The sequence below is a fragment of the Trichosurus vulpecula genome, chromosome 3 (genome assembly GCF_011100635.1).
Source record: "Trichosurus vulpecula isolate mTriVul1 chromosome 3, mTriVul1.pri, whole genome shotgun sequence".
Classification (NCBI taxonomy): domain Eukaryota; kingdom Metazoa; phylum Chordata; class Mammalia; order Diprotodontia; family Phalangeridae; genus Trichosurus; species Trichosurus vulpecula.
The window spans coordinates 379063358-379080607 of record NC_050575.1 but is presented as its reverse complement, the minus strand read 5'-3'; the positions used below and the strand labels follow the sequence as shown (position 1 = coordinate 379080607).

Here is a 17250-nt window from a genome sequence, read left to right as displayed (position 1 = left end):
TACGAAGCACCAAGCAAGGTTCTTACTGCACAGGGCATGGAAACCTCCCATCCCCTCTAGGAAATGTTCCAGTTCCTCCTGCCCCATTAACAATCCAATAGGATGCTGAACAGGAGATTTACCAGAATAGTTTCAGTGCCAACCTGCTCTTCTTTCCTTACCTCCCTCGAACTTTCAGTCACAATCCTAATTTCAGTATTGCCTAGAGGGGCTGGGCCCACAGGTAGGAGACAAAGAAGTCTGACTGCAAAGAACATGAAGCCCATTTTCAGGCTTTTTCCAATATAGTAATCAGTCATGTTGTATATATTTCCTTTTCCTTTTAGTCTCACAAACATATTATTTGTTACATAGGACAGCTCTCTTCAGGAGGGGGAGAAAAAAGGATACTGGGGAATATTTTGTTAACGTAAAAATGAATCAACAAAAGCTTATTTTAAAAAAGAGAATGTGAGATGTATTATTTTCAGAGAAACCACTTTGAGACTCAGGAAGTTCATATTCTTTTTAACCCAAGTCCCTCTGGCTTGAGTCAAAAAAAATAATCCTGATAATTGACTCCTGTGATCTGAAGTTAGCCTATAAATCTTTCAAAAGGGATATACCATAACCTGAACACCAACCTGAACCTACCTTCTAACTTGTAGTTTTGAAACAATAAAGCTCCTGTGCCCCATAATCAACCTATGAGCCACCTTGGGATTTGTAAACAGTGCATTCAAGAAATATCTTGAACTAAAACAGGTTCTATGAATTGTAGCATACCAATTAGCACATAGCTCAAGTAGACAATGTGCTAGTGACTATTATGTCAATCCAAAAACAACACTTACTTAAAGTCTCCTATACTCAAAGAAAGCCACCAATAAAGAGTTGTGTAACTCCCAAGACCCACTAGTCTGTACAGGATCTGAAGACAAGCTCCAGTCTTTGTCCTTTAATAGATAGTGCCTAACACCAAAATGTAGCTAAATGAAAGACTTCCTCTGCAACAATATTTTTAGCCCTACACTGTGGGATCAGACCTCATTCTAATTCATTTCTATGTAACTGTCCCTAGCTTGCCATGGACAAAAAAATCATCCTCTTTGTGACCAACCTTCTGATAATAAGCCACTCTATATTTAGCAAATAGTTTGTTGCTAGGCCTATGCTTAAATTCTTTCTGTGGACCTGTCAAAGCGTTTGAGCTCCATTGGCAGAGCACAGAGATGACCCTAAGCTCCCACAGGTCAGAAGGAGGTACCAGAGCAGAAACTGTGTGGAGGACTCACAGTCTGCACCAGTGTAAGAAGACCCGATCAATGAGATCACAGACCTAAAGATTCCATACAACAAAATACTTTGGCAAGGTACCCAAAACAAACAGGTGCCATCTCCTTGTTCCATCCTACTAGCACCCACACCAGCTCTCTCCATCTTTCCTTTGTGATACAATGGCCAGGTTGCTGCATGTGGAGTTTGACGACCTGGACTGAAGGGTTGGCTTTACCACTTGCTACCTATGTAACTCCAGATAAGCTGTTTTACCTTTCTGGACCGCAGGGGTCAGGCTTTAAGGCTGCATTAAGTTTATGATTCTAGGGTCCCCTCCTTCCAGAGGGACATGGGATTTTCATAACATCTCTTGGCTTCTCAGCCATCATCATGCCTCTTTCAGTCAACATTCAGCTTCAGAGAGAAGGCTAGTTTTCCTTTGCCTTTGTGAAACAGAGAACAAAGCTCCAGTAGTAACAGTGTTAGCTCCTGGTCTTCCACTGATTTCTAAGTGGAAATGGGACGGCACTGATTTCTGAACTACTGGGGTGGAACATACACAGCGTGGTAGAGAGCAGTGACCACTGGCTGAAGCCAGAAGTCTGGGATTGTAGGCAGCTGACCACATTAGAAGGAGAGAGATTTTGAAGCCACAGGTCTGATCTTCAGTCTACCACTCACTAACTGGAATCAGGGGCAAGTTACTCCTCTCCTCTTTAGGCATCAGTTTCTTCTGTGAAATGAGAGAGGGGACCTAGATGATCTGAGTTGCCTCCCAGTTATAAATCTTACCAAGCTTTAACTCCCAGCTATGTGGAAAGACCACTGGATCTTAACCCTGGTTCTACCCCAACATCTCTGAGGGCTTAGGCAATTTGCTTCCTCTCTCTAGACCTCAACTTCCTCTTTGTACAACAAGGTGGTTGGACCATGTCACAGGATCAAAGACTTGGACTTGGATAGAGCATTGGACTGGATCATCTCTAGGCTCCATTTCAATTATAAATTCTATGATACAAAGGCATTTATTTTACTCCCCAGCCTTAGCTTTCTCATCTGTAAAGTGGGCTATGTGTATCTCTTAAGTACCTCTTAATAATATAAGTACAACATAACTGAGCTACTGAGAGTACACAAAATCCATCTTGTTCAGCATGGCAAAAATCTATCCTCTAAAAGGCATGGAGCTATACTCAAAAAGACTGAGTGTCAAACATCAAATATCTCAGATGACATTTGTGTTTACCTTTAGCCGCTGGTTGAAAGCATCAAACAGTAGTTTGATTCCATCCTGAGTCAGGTTAAGGATGAGGTCATGACTAAGAGGGGCCTGTAAGACAAAGGGAAAACAACATGAGGACTCCACTTGCTCGAATAGGACTTATTAAGCACCTGTTCTGAATTTATACTCTGCACTAGGAGCTGACAGAAATACAAAAGCATAGGCAATAGTCCCTGTCCCAAGGAATGTCACAGACCAATATGAGATTTGGAGACTCAGAAGTGGTTCTGTTTATATGAAATATTTTGTTTTCAACTAGCGGTATTATTTCCACAATATTAGCTGATGAGATATTTATACCTGACTTTCATAAAAGAAGTATATTCCATTTTGCTCAACTTATGCAGAAATGACCCATTTTTATTCTGATTTCACTGCTTTTGGTCAAATGTTAGGAGGAAAGAAACCATATGCAGACTCTTGTTGTAAATGAAAACTGTTCTCTCTCTAAAGTTACCAATTATGCCTCAATTGCTGAATCTAACATTTTTTTGCTCAATCTTCAATACTCTTGATCTCTGGACAGACTTTGACATTATCAGTCATCCTCTTCTCCTGGATACTCCCTCCTCTCTAAGGTTCATGACAATGCTCCATCCTGGTTTTCCCGCCTGTCTGACTATTCCTTCTCAATTCCTTTTGCTGAATCTCCATGCAGGTCAAACCCATAAACCCTGGATGTCACTCAAGGGTCTGTTCTGGGTCCTCTTTCTCTCACTATAGTATTTCACTTGGTGATGCCACTAGCTACATGGATTCAATTATCATCTCAAGGCTTATGACTCTCAGATGACTGAACCCACTATTTTTCCCCCTAAATCCTCCCTTCTTTCAAACTTCCCTATTACTGTTGAGGGTACCGCCATCCTCCCAAGTTACTCAGGCTCAAAACCTACGTATCATCCTAGACTCCTTATTTTCTCTCACTCCCCATATCCAGAGAGCTGCCAAATATTGCCAGTTTTATCAGGTATATATGCCCCCTTCTTTCCTTTCATATTGCCACCACCCTGGTGCAGGCCCTCATCACCTAAGCTATTCAATAGCTTTCTGGCTGATCTCCCTACCTCAAGTCTCTCCCACCTACAGTCCACCCTGTACTCTGCTGCCAAAATGATCTTCCTGAAGTGCAGGCCTAACTATGTCACCTGCCTCCCACATTCAATAAACTCCTGAGGCACCTCATCACCTTTAAGATCAAACGTAAAACCCTGTTTGGCTTTTGAAGCCCTTCCCACTTTCCCAGTCTTCTTCTATCACATTCCCCTCCACATACTCTATGGTCCAGCGATTCTGGCCTTCTCACCATTGCTTCCTCTCTTGAGTCTGTGCCTCTTCCCCTGCTGCCCCTCATGCTAAGAATGGTCTATATCCTGGTCTTCTTTATTTGGTAGGGTTATCAGAGCCCAGGTATATTCAGCTAGTTATCCATCCAAAAAAGTGTTAACACATACTATATGTGTCCTGCCCTCAGGGACCTACAACCTAGTAGGGATGATCACACAAATGTATATATGTACATGTACACATACACGTACACACACACACTCTCTCTCAACTATAACACAAGGTCCACTACTACAAAAGAGACACACAGTGCGCCTCAAGTATTCAAAGGAGAAAGAAATCACTTCTAATTTGAGAGATAGGAAGAAGGCAGAATCAGAGGTTTTTATGAAGGTATCAGCATTTGAGCCTGGTCTTGGTAAAATGAGGATAATATTTATACTACCTACTTCACAGGGCTGTGGTATGGATGAGATCGAAGGGAAACACTGTAAGGAACCACATGGATGTGAGCTACTGTGAAATGCTAGCAATGACAGAAGAGATGTGGGGGAGGAGATTTCCAAGGGCAGGTATGAGCAAAGATATAGAAATGGGAAAGCAAGGGATTTGTTTTGACAACGCTTTTTTTTTTTTAAGTAATACATATGTGAAGGGAATAGTAGGAGAAAAGGATGAAGGCAGACTGTGGAGGACCTTGAATGTCAGGCTATGGGGTATGGCCTTATCCTATGGGTGATAGGAAGATCTTGAAGATTCCTGAGCAGTGGAATGACATGCTCAGAACTATGTATTAGGAAGAAGTGGACCATGTGGTATAATGGATAGAACATTGGATATGAAATTAGAAGACCTGAGTTTGCATCCTTGTTCTTCCATTTACTGGGCATATCATCTTGGTCAAGTCTTTTCAGTTCTGTTACCTAAACTTCCTTCTTTGTAAGATGAAGAAGTTCTGTTAGAGGATTTCTAAGGTCCCCTCCGGGTCTAACATCTATAATCTTCTCACTGGATCTAGAGTCAAAGGACTGGGCTTCAAATTTTGGCCCTGCTAGTAGGAAAGTCATAACAGCTATCTAGGTCTCATCTATAAAATGAAGGGATTGGATTAGGTGATTTCTAAGACTTCTACCAACTTTATTTTTTTTCATTATATTTGAATTTATTTTAAACATACACAAAATAAGAAAAAAAAACACTGCCATATACACAGCAGAATATAAAAGAGGATTCAATATAAAGCAATACATTTCCACTTCAAGAAAACCTACATAATAAACACTACATGTTATTTTCAAAACTTTCCATCTTTTCTTTGCTTCCTTGTATATTTTCTTTTGTCCTCTGCTGCACACTTTTTACTTTATTCCACCCCAAGAAAACTACAATTAAGCAAGGATATTTATATATATATGTATGTGTGTATGTATATGTATATATATGCACACACCTATACACGCACAAACAAATGTATATATGTAAGACCGTATTATGCTTATTTCCACTTGTCATCTATCTCTGTAGGTGGATAGCATTTTCCTTTCTGTATTCCTTCTATTCTTGGCTACACAGGTTTTATTTATACAAGAAATTTTTAAATTAAAATAATTAAAATTATCCATTTTGCATTTCAAAACTACTCTCACTTCATACTACTGACTCTAGTTCCTTCATGTCTTTTCCCCCCAGTTTCCTTGGAATTCCTGTGCTTCCAAATGAACCCTGTTATTTTTTCTGCCTCAATAATTTTTTTAAATTTTTTATTTTTTTTAAATTTATTTAACATATTTAGTTTTCAGCATTGATTTTCACAAGAGTTTGGATTACAAATTTTCTCCCCATTTCTACCCTCCCCCCCACTCCAAGATGGCGTATATTCTGGTTGCCCTGTTTCCCAGTCAGTGCTCCCCTCTGTCACCCCACTCCCCTCCCATCCCCTTTTCCCTTCCTGTCTTGTAGGGCAAGATAAATTTTTACACCCCATTGCCTGTGTATCTTATTTTCTTGTTGCATGCAAAAACATTTTTTTTTGTTTTTGAACGTCTGTTTTTAAAACTTTGAGTTCCAAATTCTCTCCCCTCTTCCCTTCCCACCCACCCTCCCTAAGAAGTCAAGCAATTCAACATAGGCCACATGTGTATCATTATGTACAACCCTTCTACAATACTCATGTTGTGAAAGACTAACTATATTTTGCTCCTTCCCAACCCATCCCCCTTTATTGAATTTTCTCCCTTGACCCCGTCCCCTTTCGAAAGGGTTTGTTTTTGACTACCTCCACCCCCATCTGCCCTCCCCTCCATCATCCCCCCCATTTTTTTTTATCTTCTTCCCTCTTCTTTCCTGTGGGGTAAGATTCCCAATTGGGTATGTATGGTATTCCCTCCTTAGGCCAAATCTGATGACAGCAATGTTCACTCATTCCCCCCTCATCCGCCCTCTCCCCTCCTCCCACAGAACTGCTTCCTCTTGCCACCTTTATGGGAGATAATCCATCCCATTCTATCTCTCCTTATCTCCCTCTCTCAGTATGTTCCTCTCTCATCCCTTAATTTGATTTTATTTCTTTTAGATATCTTCCCTTCATCTTCAACTCACCCTGTGTCCGCTCTCTCCCTCTCCCTCTCTATATATATACACATACACACATAGATATATACATACATACACATTCACCCATATATATACATAAACATATATGTATGCATATTCCCTTCAGCTACCCTAATACTGAGGTCTCATGAATCATACACATCATCTTTCCACGTAGGAATGTCAACAAAACAGTTCACCTTTAGTAAGTCCCTTGCAATTTCTTTTTCTTGTTCTTTTTCTTGATTACCTTTTCATGCTTCTCTTGATTCTTGTGTTTGAAAGTCAAATTTTCTATTCAGTTCTGGTCTTTTCACTGAGAAAGCTTGAAAGTCCTCTATTTTATTGAAAGTCCATATTTTGCCTTGGAGCATGATACTCAGTTTTGCTGGGTAGGTGATTCTAGGTTTTAATCCTAGCTCCATTGACCTCCGGAATATCGTATTCCAAGCCCTTCGATCTCTTATTGTAGAGGCTGCCAGATCTTGGGTTATTCTGATTGGGTTTCCACAATACTCAAATTGTTTCTTTCTGGCTGCTTGCAGTATTTTCTCCTTGATCAGGGAGCTCTGGAATTTGGTGACAATATTCCTGGGAGATTTCTTTTTGGGATCTATTTGAGGAGGCGATTGATGGATTCTTTCAATTTCTATTTTGCCCTGTGGCTCTAGAATATCAGGGCAGTTCTCCTTGATTATTTCTTGAAAGATGATATCTAGGCTCTTTTTTTGATCATGGCTTTCAGGTAGTCCAATAATTTTTAAATTATCTCTCCTGGATCTATTTTCCAGGTCAGTGGTTTTTCCCATGAGATATTTCACATTGTCTTCCACTTTTTCATTCCTTTGGTTCTGTTTTATAATATCTTGATTTCTCATAAAATCACTAGCTTCCACTTGCTCCAATCTAATTTTTAAAGTAGTATTTTCTTCAGTGGTCTTTTGGACCTCCTTTTCCATTTGGCTAATTCTGCCTTTCAAGGCATTCTTCTCCTCATTGGCTTTTTGGAGCTCTTTTGCCATTTGAGTCAGTCTGTTTTTTAAGGTGTTGTTTTCTTCAGTGTATTTTTCAGTATTTTTTTAGGTCTCCTTTAGCAAGTCATTGACTTGTTTTTCATGGTTTTCTCGCATCCTTCTCATTTCTCTTCCCAGTTTTTCCTCTACTTCTCTAACTTGCTTTTCCAAATCCTTTTTGAGCTCTTCCATGGCCTGGGACCAGTTCATGTTTTTCTTGGAGGCTGTTGGTGTAGGCTCTTGCACTTTATTGACTTCTTTAGGCTGTATGTTTTGGTCTTCTTTGTCAGCAAAGAAAGAATGCAAAGTCTGAGACTGAATCTCGGTGCGTTTTCGCTGCCTGGCCATATTCCCAGCCAACTAACTTGACCTTTGAGTTTTTCAGTGGGGTATGACTGCTTGTAGACTAGAGAGTTCTATGTTCCACATTTGGGGGGGGAGGTGCCAGCTCTGCCACACCAGCACTGCTCCTTCCCCAAACCCCAACCCGGACTGGGCTTAGATCTTCAGCAGGCTGTGCACTCCTGCTCTGATCCTCCTACCAGGTGGGCCTGGAGCCGGAAGTAACAACAGCTGTAGCTGCCCCACCTCCGCTGCCCCCGGGGCTGGAAGCCAAACCGCGAACTCCTTCTACTTCTGCAGCTTTCCCCACTAACCTTCTCCGCAGTCTTTGGTGTTTGTGGGCTGAGTCTGGTAATTGCCGCAGCTCACTGATTCAGGGCACTAGGACCCCCTCCGACCGGCTTCTGGTCTGGATGGTCCACCTCGTTCAGGCTGGGTTCTGCTCCACTCCGTTCCCAGCTCCCAGCTCCGTGTGGGATAGACCTCACCCAGAGACCATCCAGGCTGTCCTGGGCTGCAGCCCTGCTTCCCTCTGCTGTTTTGTGGGTTCTGCCGTTCTAGAATTGGTTCAGAGCCATTTTTTATAGGTTTTTGGAGGGACTCGGTACGGAGCTCATTCTAGTCCCTGCTTACCAGCCGCCATCTTGGCTCTGCCCCCCTCAATAATTTTTTTAATATTTTTAAAAAATTTTTTTAAAAATTTTTAAATTTTTTTAATATTTTTTAAAAATTTTTTAAAAAATTTTTAAATTTTTTAATAATCTAATTGGGATGGTATTACATAGTTAGGTAAAATTGTCCTTTTTCTTATTATGTTAGCTTTGCCTACCCATGCACAATAAATATTACTTCAATTATTTAGATATAACTTTGTATCATTAAGTGTTTTGGGTTTCTATTCGTATAGTTCCTGTGTCTGTTTTGGCAGGTATACTCTTACAATTTTTTATACTCTCTAGTTGTTTTATGTGGTCTACAACTATTGATTTATATGGATGACATATAGTATACTTTCCCTATTTTTCTCTTTTGATTAAATCTGATTTTAGCTTTAACTTTGTCTGAGATCATGCTTACTATCCCTGCTTTTTTGCATAATAAATTCTACTCCTGACCTTTATTTTGTTTGTGTGTATCACACACATCATTTCCCTCCTGTATCCTCTCCCTTCACCCTATCCCCTGACCCTCTTATTTCTTTCTGAATTTAAAAGATTTTTATACCCTTCTAAATATATATGTTGTTTCCTCTTTATCCCATTCCCATTAATCTACACACCCTTCTATATTCCCCCTTATCGTATTCTCTATCCCTCCCTTATTCTCTCCTCCTGCCCTCTTATTTCTTTCTGAATTTAGAAGACTTTATACGTATGTATGTATGTATGTATGTATGTATGTATGATTCCCTCTTTAACGAAAGTAGGGTTCCAGAACTACCCTCTTTCTGCCCCATCTAATTCCTCTGTATCAGTTCTTCCTCTCACACTTCATTTGTATGAGATAATTACTCTTTTTGCCTTTTCCTACATCTTTTTGCTTTTTAGAATCACATCATATGCATCTCTACCCCACTCTTTCTTTCAAACTAACCAATTACTAATGACAATCATAGATATATGACTTACATTTCCACATATAAAAAGTAAACAATTTGTCCTTACTTGAGTCCCTTGTAATTAGTCTTTGATGTCTACCTTTTATTTCTTTTAGATCGTGTATGTCAAATTTTCTATTTAGTTCTGGCCTTCTTGCAATAAAATCCTGAAAGTCTATGAATTCACTGAATGTTTTTTTTTTATTCAGGATTGTATTTTGCTGGGTATAATATTTTCGGCTGGACCCCCTGTTCTTTTGCTTTTTGACATACAGTGTTCCAAGACCTGTGGTCTTTTAGGGTAGTCACTGCTACGTTTTGTGTAATTCTAATTGTGGCTCTGCCATATTTGAATTGTTTTTTTTTTTCTTGTTGCTCGTAATATTTTCTCCTTAACCTGGGGGTTTCAGAAATTGGCTATGATGTTCCTGTAAGTTTTTCTCCGAGCATCTCTTTCAGGTGGTGTTCAGTGGATTTTATTTTACTTCTACTTTCCCCTCTTGTTCTGACACTTCAGTACAATTTTCTTTATTTCTTCTATTATTATATCAGGATTCTTTTTTTGATTGTAGCTTTCAGGTAGTCCAATTATTCTTATGTTTTCTCTTCTTGATCTGTTCTCCACATCAGTTGTTTTTCTTATTAGATGTTTCACATTCTATTTTTTTCATTCTGTATATTGTTTTATTATTTCATGGTCTCATAACTTTGCAGGCTTCCCCTTGCCCAATTCTAATTTTCAAGGAGTTGTTTTCTTCCTTAAGACTCTGGATCTCCTTTTCTAGCTGGTTGACTTTCTCTTCCTAATCTTCTTGTTTTTCTTGAATTGTTCTTACTTTTAAAAAATGTTTCCTCAATCTCTCTTATTTGATTTTTGAAGTATTTTTTGAGTTTTTCTATGAATTCTTTTTGGGCAGGAGACCATTTGATGCTAAACTTTGGGGTAGAAAAGGCTTTTTTTGCTTCAGTATACTCCTCTGAAAATGAAGCCCAATCTTGTCTATTCCCACTGTAACTCTCTTATTGGGTTCTTTTTCCTTTGCCTGCTCATTTAAAAAAAAAATTTTGGGCAGCATATTACTATAATCACCTCTAATCCTGGGGTGTGGGGGATGGTGCCTCTGGCCTCAGGTCCTTCTTACTGTTATTTTTGGAGCTTTGTCCTGAGCCCCACTTTTGCACTCCTTTCCCCCTCCAAGCCACAGCTAGGGCCCCTTGGGTACACCATGCTGGAAACACACTGGCTCCCTGAGAAGTTTCCAGTGGCTTTGACCTTTAGTTCTCCCCTCTGGCCTGGAACCAAGACCAAGAACTTAGATCTCCTGTAAGCACCCATAGCCTGCAGCATCCCCATCCCACTGCTTCTGCACTTACCGGGTGTGTCCTGGTTCCTTCTCACCCAGGAACGCATCTTGACAGCATAGATGGGCCTGGTGTCCCTTGTCAGCAGAGGCTCCCTCAATCTTCCTCTGCTCAGATGCCCAACTCAGATGTCCAACTCCCCACATTGTCTGGGAGGTGAAAATTCCTGTGGCTGGAGGTGTTTACACTTCACTGGGCCTGCCAAACCTCTTTCCTGGGATTTTCTTCAGATCTTCTCCGATTGTCCCAGGAGGACCACTGTTCTGCTCCAACTCTTGTTTATTTTTCGCTGCTCTACGTTGACCCTGAGGCGCCATTTTGTCTTGTTTGTGGAGGAAATCTGGGGAGCTTGGAATTTTCTGCCCTACTCCATACTCCCTTCTACCAGCTTTAAATCTATCATTCTTAAGTTAATCTGGTAGCATACCTAGGATGAACTGGAACAGAGAGAGCCTAAAGGCGGTGAGGCCAGTCAGCAAGCTCTTACAAGTCAATTGTAATTATTTAGCTCACTTGAGATCCTGGCTCTGCCACTCTGGGCCTCAGATTCCTCAATGTCAAATGAGGGGGTTGGGTTAGATGTCCTCTACAGCCTCTTCCAGCTCTAAATCTATGACTGAGGAATGTCTCACTCCCAGTAGGAAGAAACTGTTTCAGGGCCTACAAGGAAGCTCCTCTAGAGTCATTCTTTCTTCTCTAGTTCCACAGAGGTTAGTTAGACGGCTGGGATAAACACCTTAAATCCATGATCCTTTGAGGCAGATGTCATTGAGTAGCTATGGTCACTCATAAAGCCACAATTTTGGCCTCCTACAAACCTGATGTCACTGTTAGGTGAGATAAAACACTGGTTTAGATGGATTAAGGGGCCAGAACCTATGGGGCAATTCTGCTGTGAGACTGAGTAGGGAAATCCCTCTTGCTTCAGAAAAATCTCTAGGGCTATAAAATAACCTTATGGTAGCAGATAATCTGTCTCTCCATTCTCATCAGAAAGTAAGGTGGCTTATGACTGTTAGGATGATCAATAGAATTTCCCAAGATAGAGTGGTGGTAGCTAGAATCATAACAGCCCCTTCTAAGCTCCAGGGTGACAGTGAAGTCAAATCACCTACTATAACTCTCTCTTCCAAAATGGGATTTGATTTTACAAACATTGAAACTACTAACACCACAACAGAAGGCTTTCTAGGGGCAAAGGCCCAAATGACTATTTCCAAGACTCATTATGCAATGCTGTTTAAAAACAAGCATATCTACCATCTGCAGTTTGGATTCTGATACATGTGAAGGGAACCATAGGACTTAAGAGATGGAAAGAACTTCAGACATTAAATATCAAGTCCAGAAGGACCTTAGAGAAAGAGATCATCTATCTAATGCCAATTCATTTCTACAAGTGGAGAAACTGAGGCTTGGGAATTAAAATGACTTCTCAAACATAGGTAGTATGTAGCAAAGTCAGATTTAAAACCAGGGCGCTCTCTACCACAACACTGATGCTTTGGGGTCTCTGAACTGAAGTCACAGAGCTCCCCATTCACTGAACTGCCTAGGCCTGTAGCCCCTTCAATGAACCCACTTGCCATCTCTCAGCTATCCAGAGTAATAAAGGGAAGGTATCACAGATTACAGAACTACTCTCTTTGGGGTACCCCCATACCCCACACCCCATATAGTGGATAACAGAGCACTAAACAATAAAAACCTACCAAAACACATTTTTTTAAAATTTCATTTAAATTTATAATTTTTGCTCAAGTTATTATAGGTAGTACGGTATATTATAGTTATATCATCATCATCATCATCATCATCATATAGTATATGTTATTCTGCCTTTTAGAATTTGTTGGCTTTATAAAGTAGTGTGAGATTAATTTTTGTGAGCAGTCTATGTACATGTAAAACGAATGTTAATTCTCTGCTTATCCTATTTCTTTCCATATGACTAGTAAGTCCAATTTAGTGACAAGTTCAGAAAAGTATTTACTATTAATCTTTTTATTTGATTTGTCATTCTGATGGAGTGTTGACATCTGCTATATTTCTTTTCTTCTGAATTTAGCAGTTGAATTGTTTGGCTTGAATAAACTGAAAATTGTTACATTAAAAAAATCATGATCATGTCTAGGCCTTGCCCCATGATGGCAGAAGAAATCTCCTTCCTGAGATAAGGCTAGAGAAACAATTTCTTAATTTTCTAATCTGTGTATGTACATGTCTAAGGTGATTAAGTTCTGGACAAAACAACAACACAGTAAACTCTTTCTGTCGCCCTCTTAACCAAGATGACCTCTAAAATTCCTACCTGCTCCAACATTCTTCTAGCAGTCTGTGACTTACAAACTAGCAAAATTCCTTCCACTTATTCCTTTTTTGTATGTGTCAATAACTGCAATAACCTTGATTTTTAATTGAAGAATATAATCAAGTTCCTATCTCTTATACTGTTACAGTGTGGGATATAATTAATTTTGAGGTACATAATCATCACACACAGAACCCAACCTTTTCACGTACAGATCATTCTCTTCAGGTTTATCAGTGGCACTACTTTGGGACTGGTCCTGAGACTTCTCTTGTACAGGGGATTCCCAGCAAGTTGTCTCCGTCCACCAATGTAGCTCTTACCCCACTTGGCCACTTCCAGGGTCAGCAAGCTCCTCAGGGCTATGAGAATAGAAGTGACTTGTTCCATGTCTCATATGCATCAGGGGTAGAATTTGAACCCAAGTCTTCCTAAAAAGAGCTCTCTACCCCTACCTCTCAGCTGCTTTTATCTAGACAGATAGCAAATGCTCTATAGAGACAATATCTTCAGCTACCTCAATTATTCATTTTTTTTTCATCCAACAAGCATTTATTCACCTGCACTAAAGCAAGCAAACACCAAAACAAAAGACACAATTCCTGCTCTAGAAGGGATGACATTCTGTTGGGTAATATGCTTAGAAGACAACTTGTGGAGAGATGTAACAACTATGAGTATTAAGAAAGCTTTCCAATAGAAGTGGCACCTGAGTCATGCCCTGAAGGGGTTAGAAAGGGAAGGTAAGGGAACAAGCATTGATTAAGTGCCTACTATGTGCCAGACACTTTACAAATACTATCTCATTTGATCCTCACAACAACCATGGAAAGTAGGTGCTATTATGATCCACATTTTGCAGTTGGGGAGACAGGAAATTACTTTCTGAGGGTCACACAGCTAGTAAGTCCCTGAGGCTGGACTCCCAGTGCTCTACCCATGAAAGAGAGCCTATGCAAAAGCACAGAGGAGATGGACCTGAATCTGGGGAATAGCAAGAAGGATGATTTCCCTGGAATGTAGTATGTGTGAGGAGTCATATGAAATGAATCCGGAAGGAAGGCTGGAATCAGACTGTAAGGTACAATCATGAATCTTAGGTATGGTACAATTTTGAATAAAGCTCAAATGCCTTACAATCTTAGCTTGCCCGTATCATTTTTATCTCCGAGATGATTAAAAATAACTAATTTTATAACATTCATACTTAGATCCCACAAAGGTATTAGTAATATCTGTCTAGATAGAGAGATACCATGAGGCTTTTTTTGAAAAGTCAATTGTGAAAAAAAATGTTCTCTGCACATGATGAAACAGAAATTCATAAGAACAATGAACTAGGAAAGCAGAAACCCAAGAAAGCATGACAGACGCAATCAAACTGGAACTGAATTAAAATTCAGACCACATCTGGAGTAATGGGCTCTATTCTGGTCACTGCATTTTAAGAGGGACATTCAGGAGATGGGTTACCAGGCCTAAAGAGTGGTAAGACACATGGTGGGAATAAGTAGGCTGCAACATATTACCAACAACTGGCATAAAAGGAACAACTGAGGATATGTGTGACTAAAAAAGGAGGTAAAACAGTGAGAATGAGGAAACAAGAGAGATACTGTTAGTGCTACCCTGGTATATATGAACTATTAAAGGAAGCAAAGGAAAACCTCCTACATACTGGGCGGGTCCTGTACTGAAGACCTGAATACCACAGGATGGAATGTGCTAAGATCTGCTCAGGTAAAGGGACCCCCACATTGATAAGAACACAGGACTGCTTAAGTATGAAAATACTGACAAGTGAAACCATGACCAGGTGGGGAGGGAGGCTTGAAACCACATAGCATAAGGATCAGATGATTTTTAAGGATCAGCTAAAAATCAGGTGATTTTTAGAATGAAGAGAAGATCAACAGAGTACTTGACCATGGTCTTCAAGTATCTTTTTTTTTGGTGGGGGGAAGGCAGGGCATTTGGGGTTAAGTGACTGGCCCAAGGTCACACAGCTAGTAAGTGTGTCAATTGTCTGAGGCTGCATTTGAACTCAGGTGCCCCTGACTCCAGGGCTGGTGCTCTATTCACTGTGCCACCTAGCTGCCCCAAGTCTTCAAATATCTTAACGGTGGTCACAATGAAAAGGGAAGAGAAGCAGTCTAAGTACCTCCAGAGGTAAGAACTGGGTCTGATTGCTTATAAGGAGCCAGATTTCAGTTATGAAAGAATTTTCTAACTAGAACTTTCCAACAAGGGAAATCGTTGCTCCTAAGACAGTAAACACTTTGTCACTGGAGGGGCTCAGGCAAAGGCAAACTGACCCCTTAGACTCCCTTTCATTTCAGAATCTAGTCTATGTCTCTACAGATAACCTGACAACAATAACTGTTTCTGGCCAAATGACTAGACATGCTCCGTCCTGAAGATGGTCAGCGGGGACAGCTAATGCTTCCTTGTTAGTAAAGTTTAAAGTCAATTTAAAAATTTATGTAATCTGGATATCTGTAGCTTATTTTAATTAACTGAATGCCAACACTGTAGTGAGCCAAAAAATAAAGCAGCCCATTTTCTTTATTTTAATGTCTAGCTATCTGTATCAGCAGATCAAATTAGTGAGCATTTAGAAGCCAGACATTTATACTCACACTGGATTGAAGGTAATTTGATCACAGCAAGGACAAAGTGGTGACCTCTCCCTTTAGAGATGAATCAGTATTTCCATATCTTGGGTGACACAGTCTCAATGAACTGTAATTCTTTGACAGTGATCCTAAGCCACTGCCCATTTTTTTTCCAGTAGAGAACATAAACCACTGCTAGATTAACATTCCTAAATTATGTTTCTATCCCTTCAATTTCTTTTCTGTTTTATCATTTGCAGAGAACGTTTTTTTCACAATTAATTTGCCTTAAAAGTCCCATAGTATCTCTCTACCTATCCCTTCATGCCACTACTGCTCATGAAACTACAATGGAACAGCCTAACATTTAAACCCCTCCATGATCCAACCTCATCTTGGTTATCCCACCTCATCTCCCACTACTGCTCAACACAAACCCTCCATGATGTTTTGGCTGGTCTTTTCACTGCCTAAGCTCCTTTCTGCCTCTATGCTATTAATCACACTATCCTCCTTACCTGCAGTGCCTTTTCCCTATCCCCAGTCCATCTACATAGGCATGCTTTGCTTAATATTGTTGAGCATCATAAGGATCATTTAATGCTAGAAAGGAGCTTAGAGATCATGTATCCCAATCTTTCATTTTATAGGTGAAGAAACTGAGTTGGACAGAGGTGAAATGACTTAAGGTCTAACAAGTAGTAAGCAGGAGGGCTAGAATTTCATGAGATCATACTAGTTGGAAAAATAAAGTACTAGAAGGCAGAAAGTTCTGTGGGAACACAAATGAACAAAAACAGGGCATTCTGGGCAAGGTGGGCACACGGTAAAACCAAGATATTCCAGTTACAAGAGAGCCTGGTTATTATGATGATTCTAAACTTTGTAGTACATTCTAGTAAAAATCAATTAACTTATTTTGCAACTATTTACATTTAGGTAAGTTAATTTCAACATACAAAAATGGCCAAAACAACCTGTCAGTCATTTAATGGGTTTCCATCAGCCTTCTTTGTCCATTTACGTCCACACACACACACACACACATATTTTCACCCCGTCATAATGTTCTGCTCTTCTAGTTCTACTTTCTTCATTTGGTTGTATTGTCTAAAGAACATTACTGCAAAAGGATGCTGACTGGAACAACATGCCAGGCACACTTTTACTTTCTTCTATGCAGACTTTTCTAATCTCAGACCATATAACCATCTCTTCTGTGCAGTTTGCCCTAAATGATTCTATGACTCTTCACTACATGATACCAACTTAAGCTTATTCTCCTATTGGTCCAAATGTGGACAGGGGCCATGTCTTCTAACTCTTTGGGGTTAGGCCATGAAAACATACAATTCAGTACTGGGCACAGTGTCGATTCCCTAATAAATGCTGGATAAATATTTTTGCCCAGTCTTGCCTGTGACCACACACTGATGAAACAGCTGGCCTGGGTGAGAAGCATAGCTTGTGGCTAGGGAACATTTTCTGTGTGTGAAGGAAGCTTGGGCAATGTGAGGATCAGATTTATGTTCTTGGCGAAAGTGCTCAGTTCTAACCAGTCTAGACAAGTCCCACAGAAGTATCCATAGAAT

General features: G+C 40.1%; 1 protein-coding gene across 1 annotated transcript in view; it reads right to left on the bottom strand.

The window, feature by feature from the left end:
* The window catches only part of C3H16orf70 (chromosome 3 C16orf70 homolog), a 64584-nt gene that overhangs the window by 39430 nt on the left and 7904 nt on the right, over positions 1 to 17250 (bottom strand). Inside the window, exon 3 of the mRNA XM_036750762.1 lies at positions 2504 to 2587. Within this exon, the coding sequence (XP_036606657.1) occupies positions 2504 to 2587 (84 nt within the window). The remainder of the gene's footprint in view (positions 1 to 2503; positions 2588 to 17250) is intronic.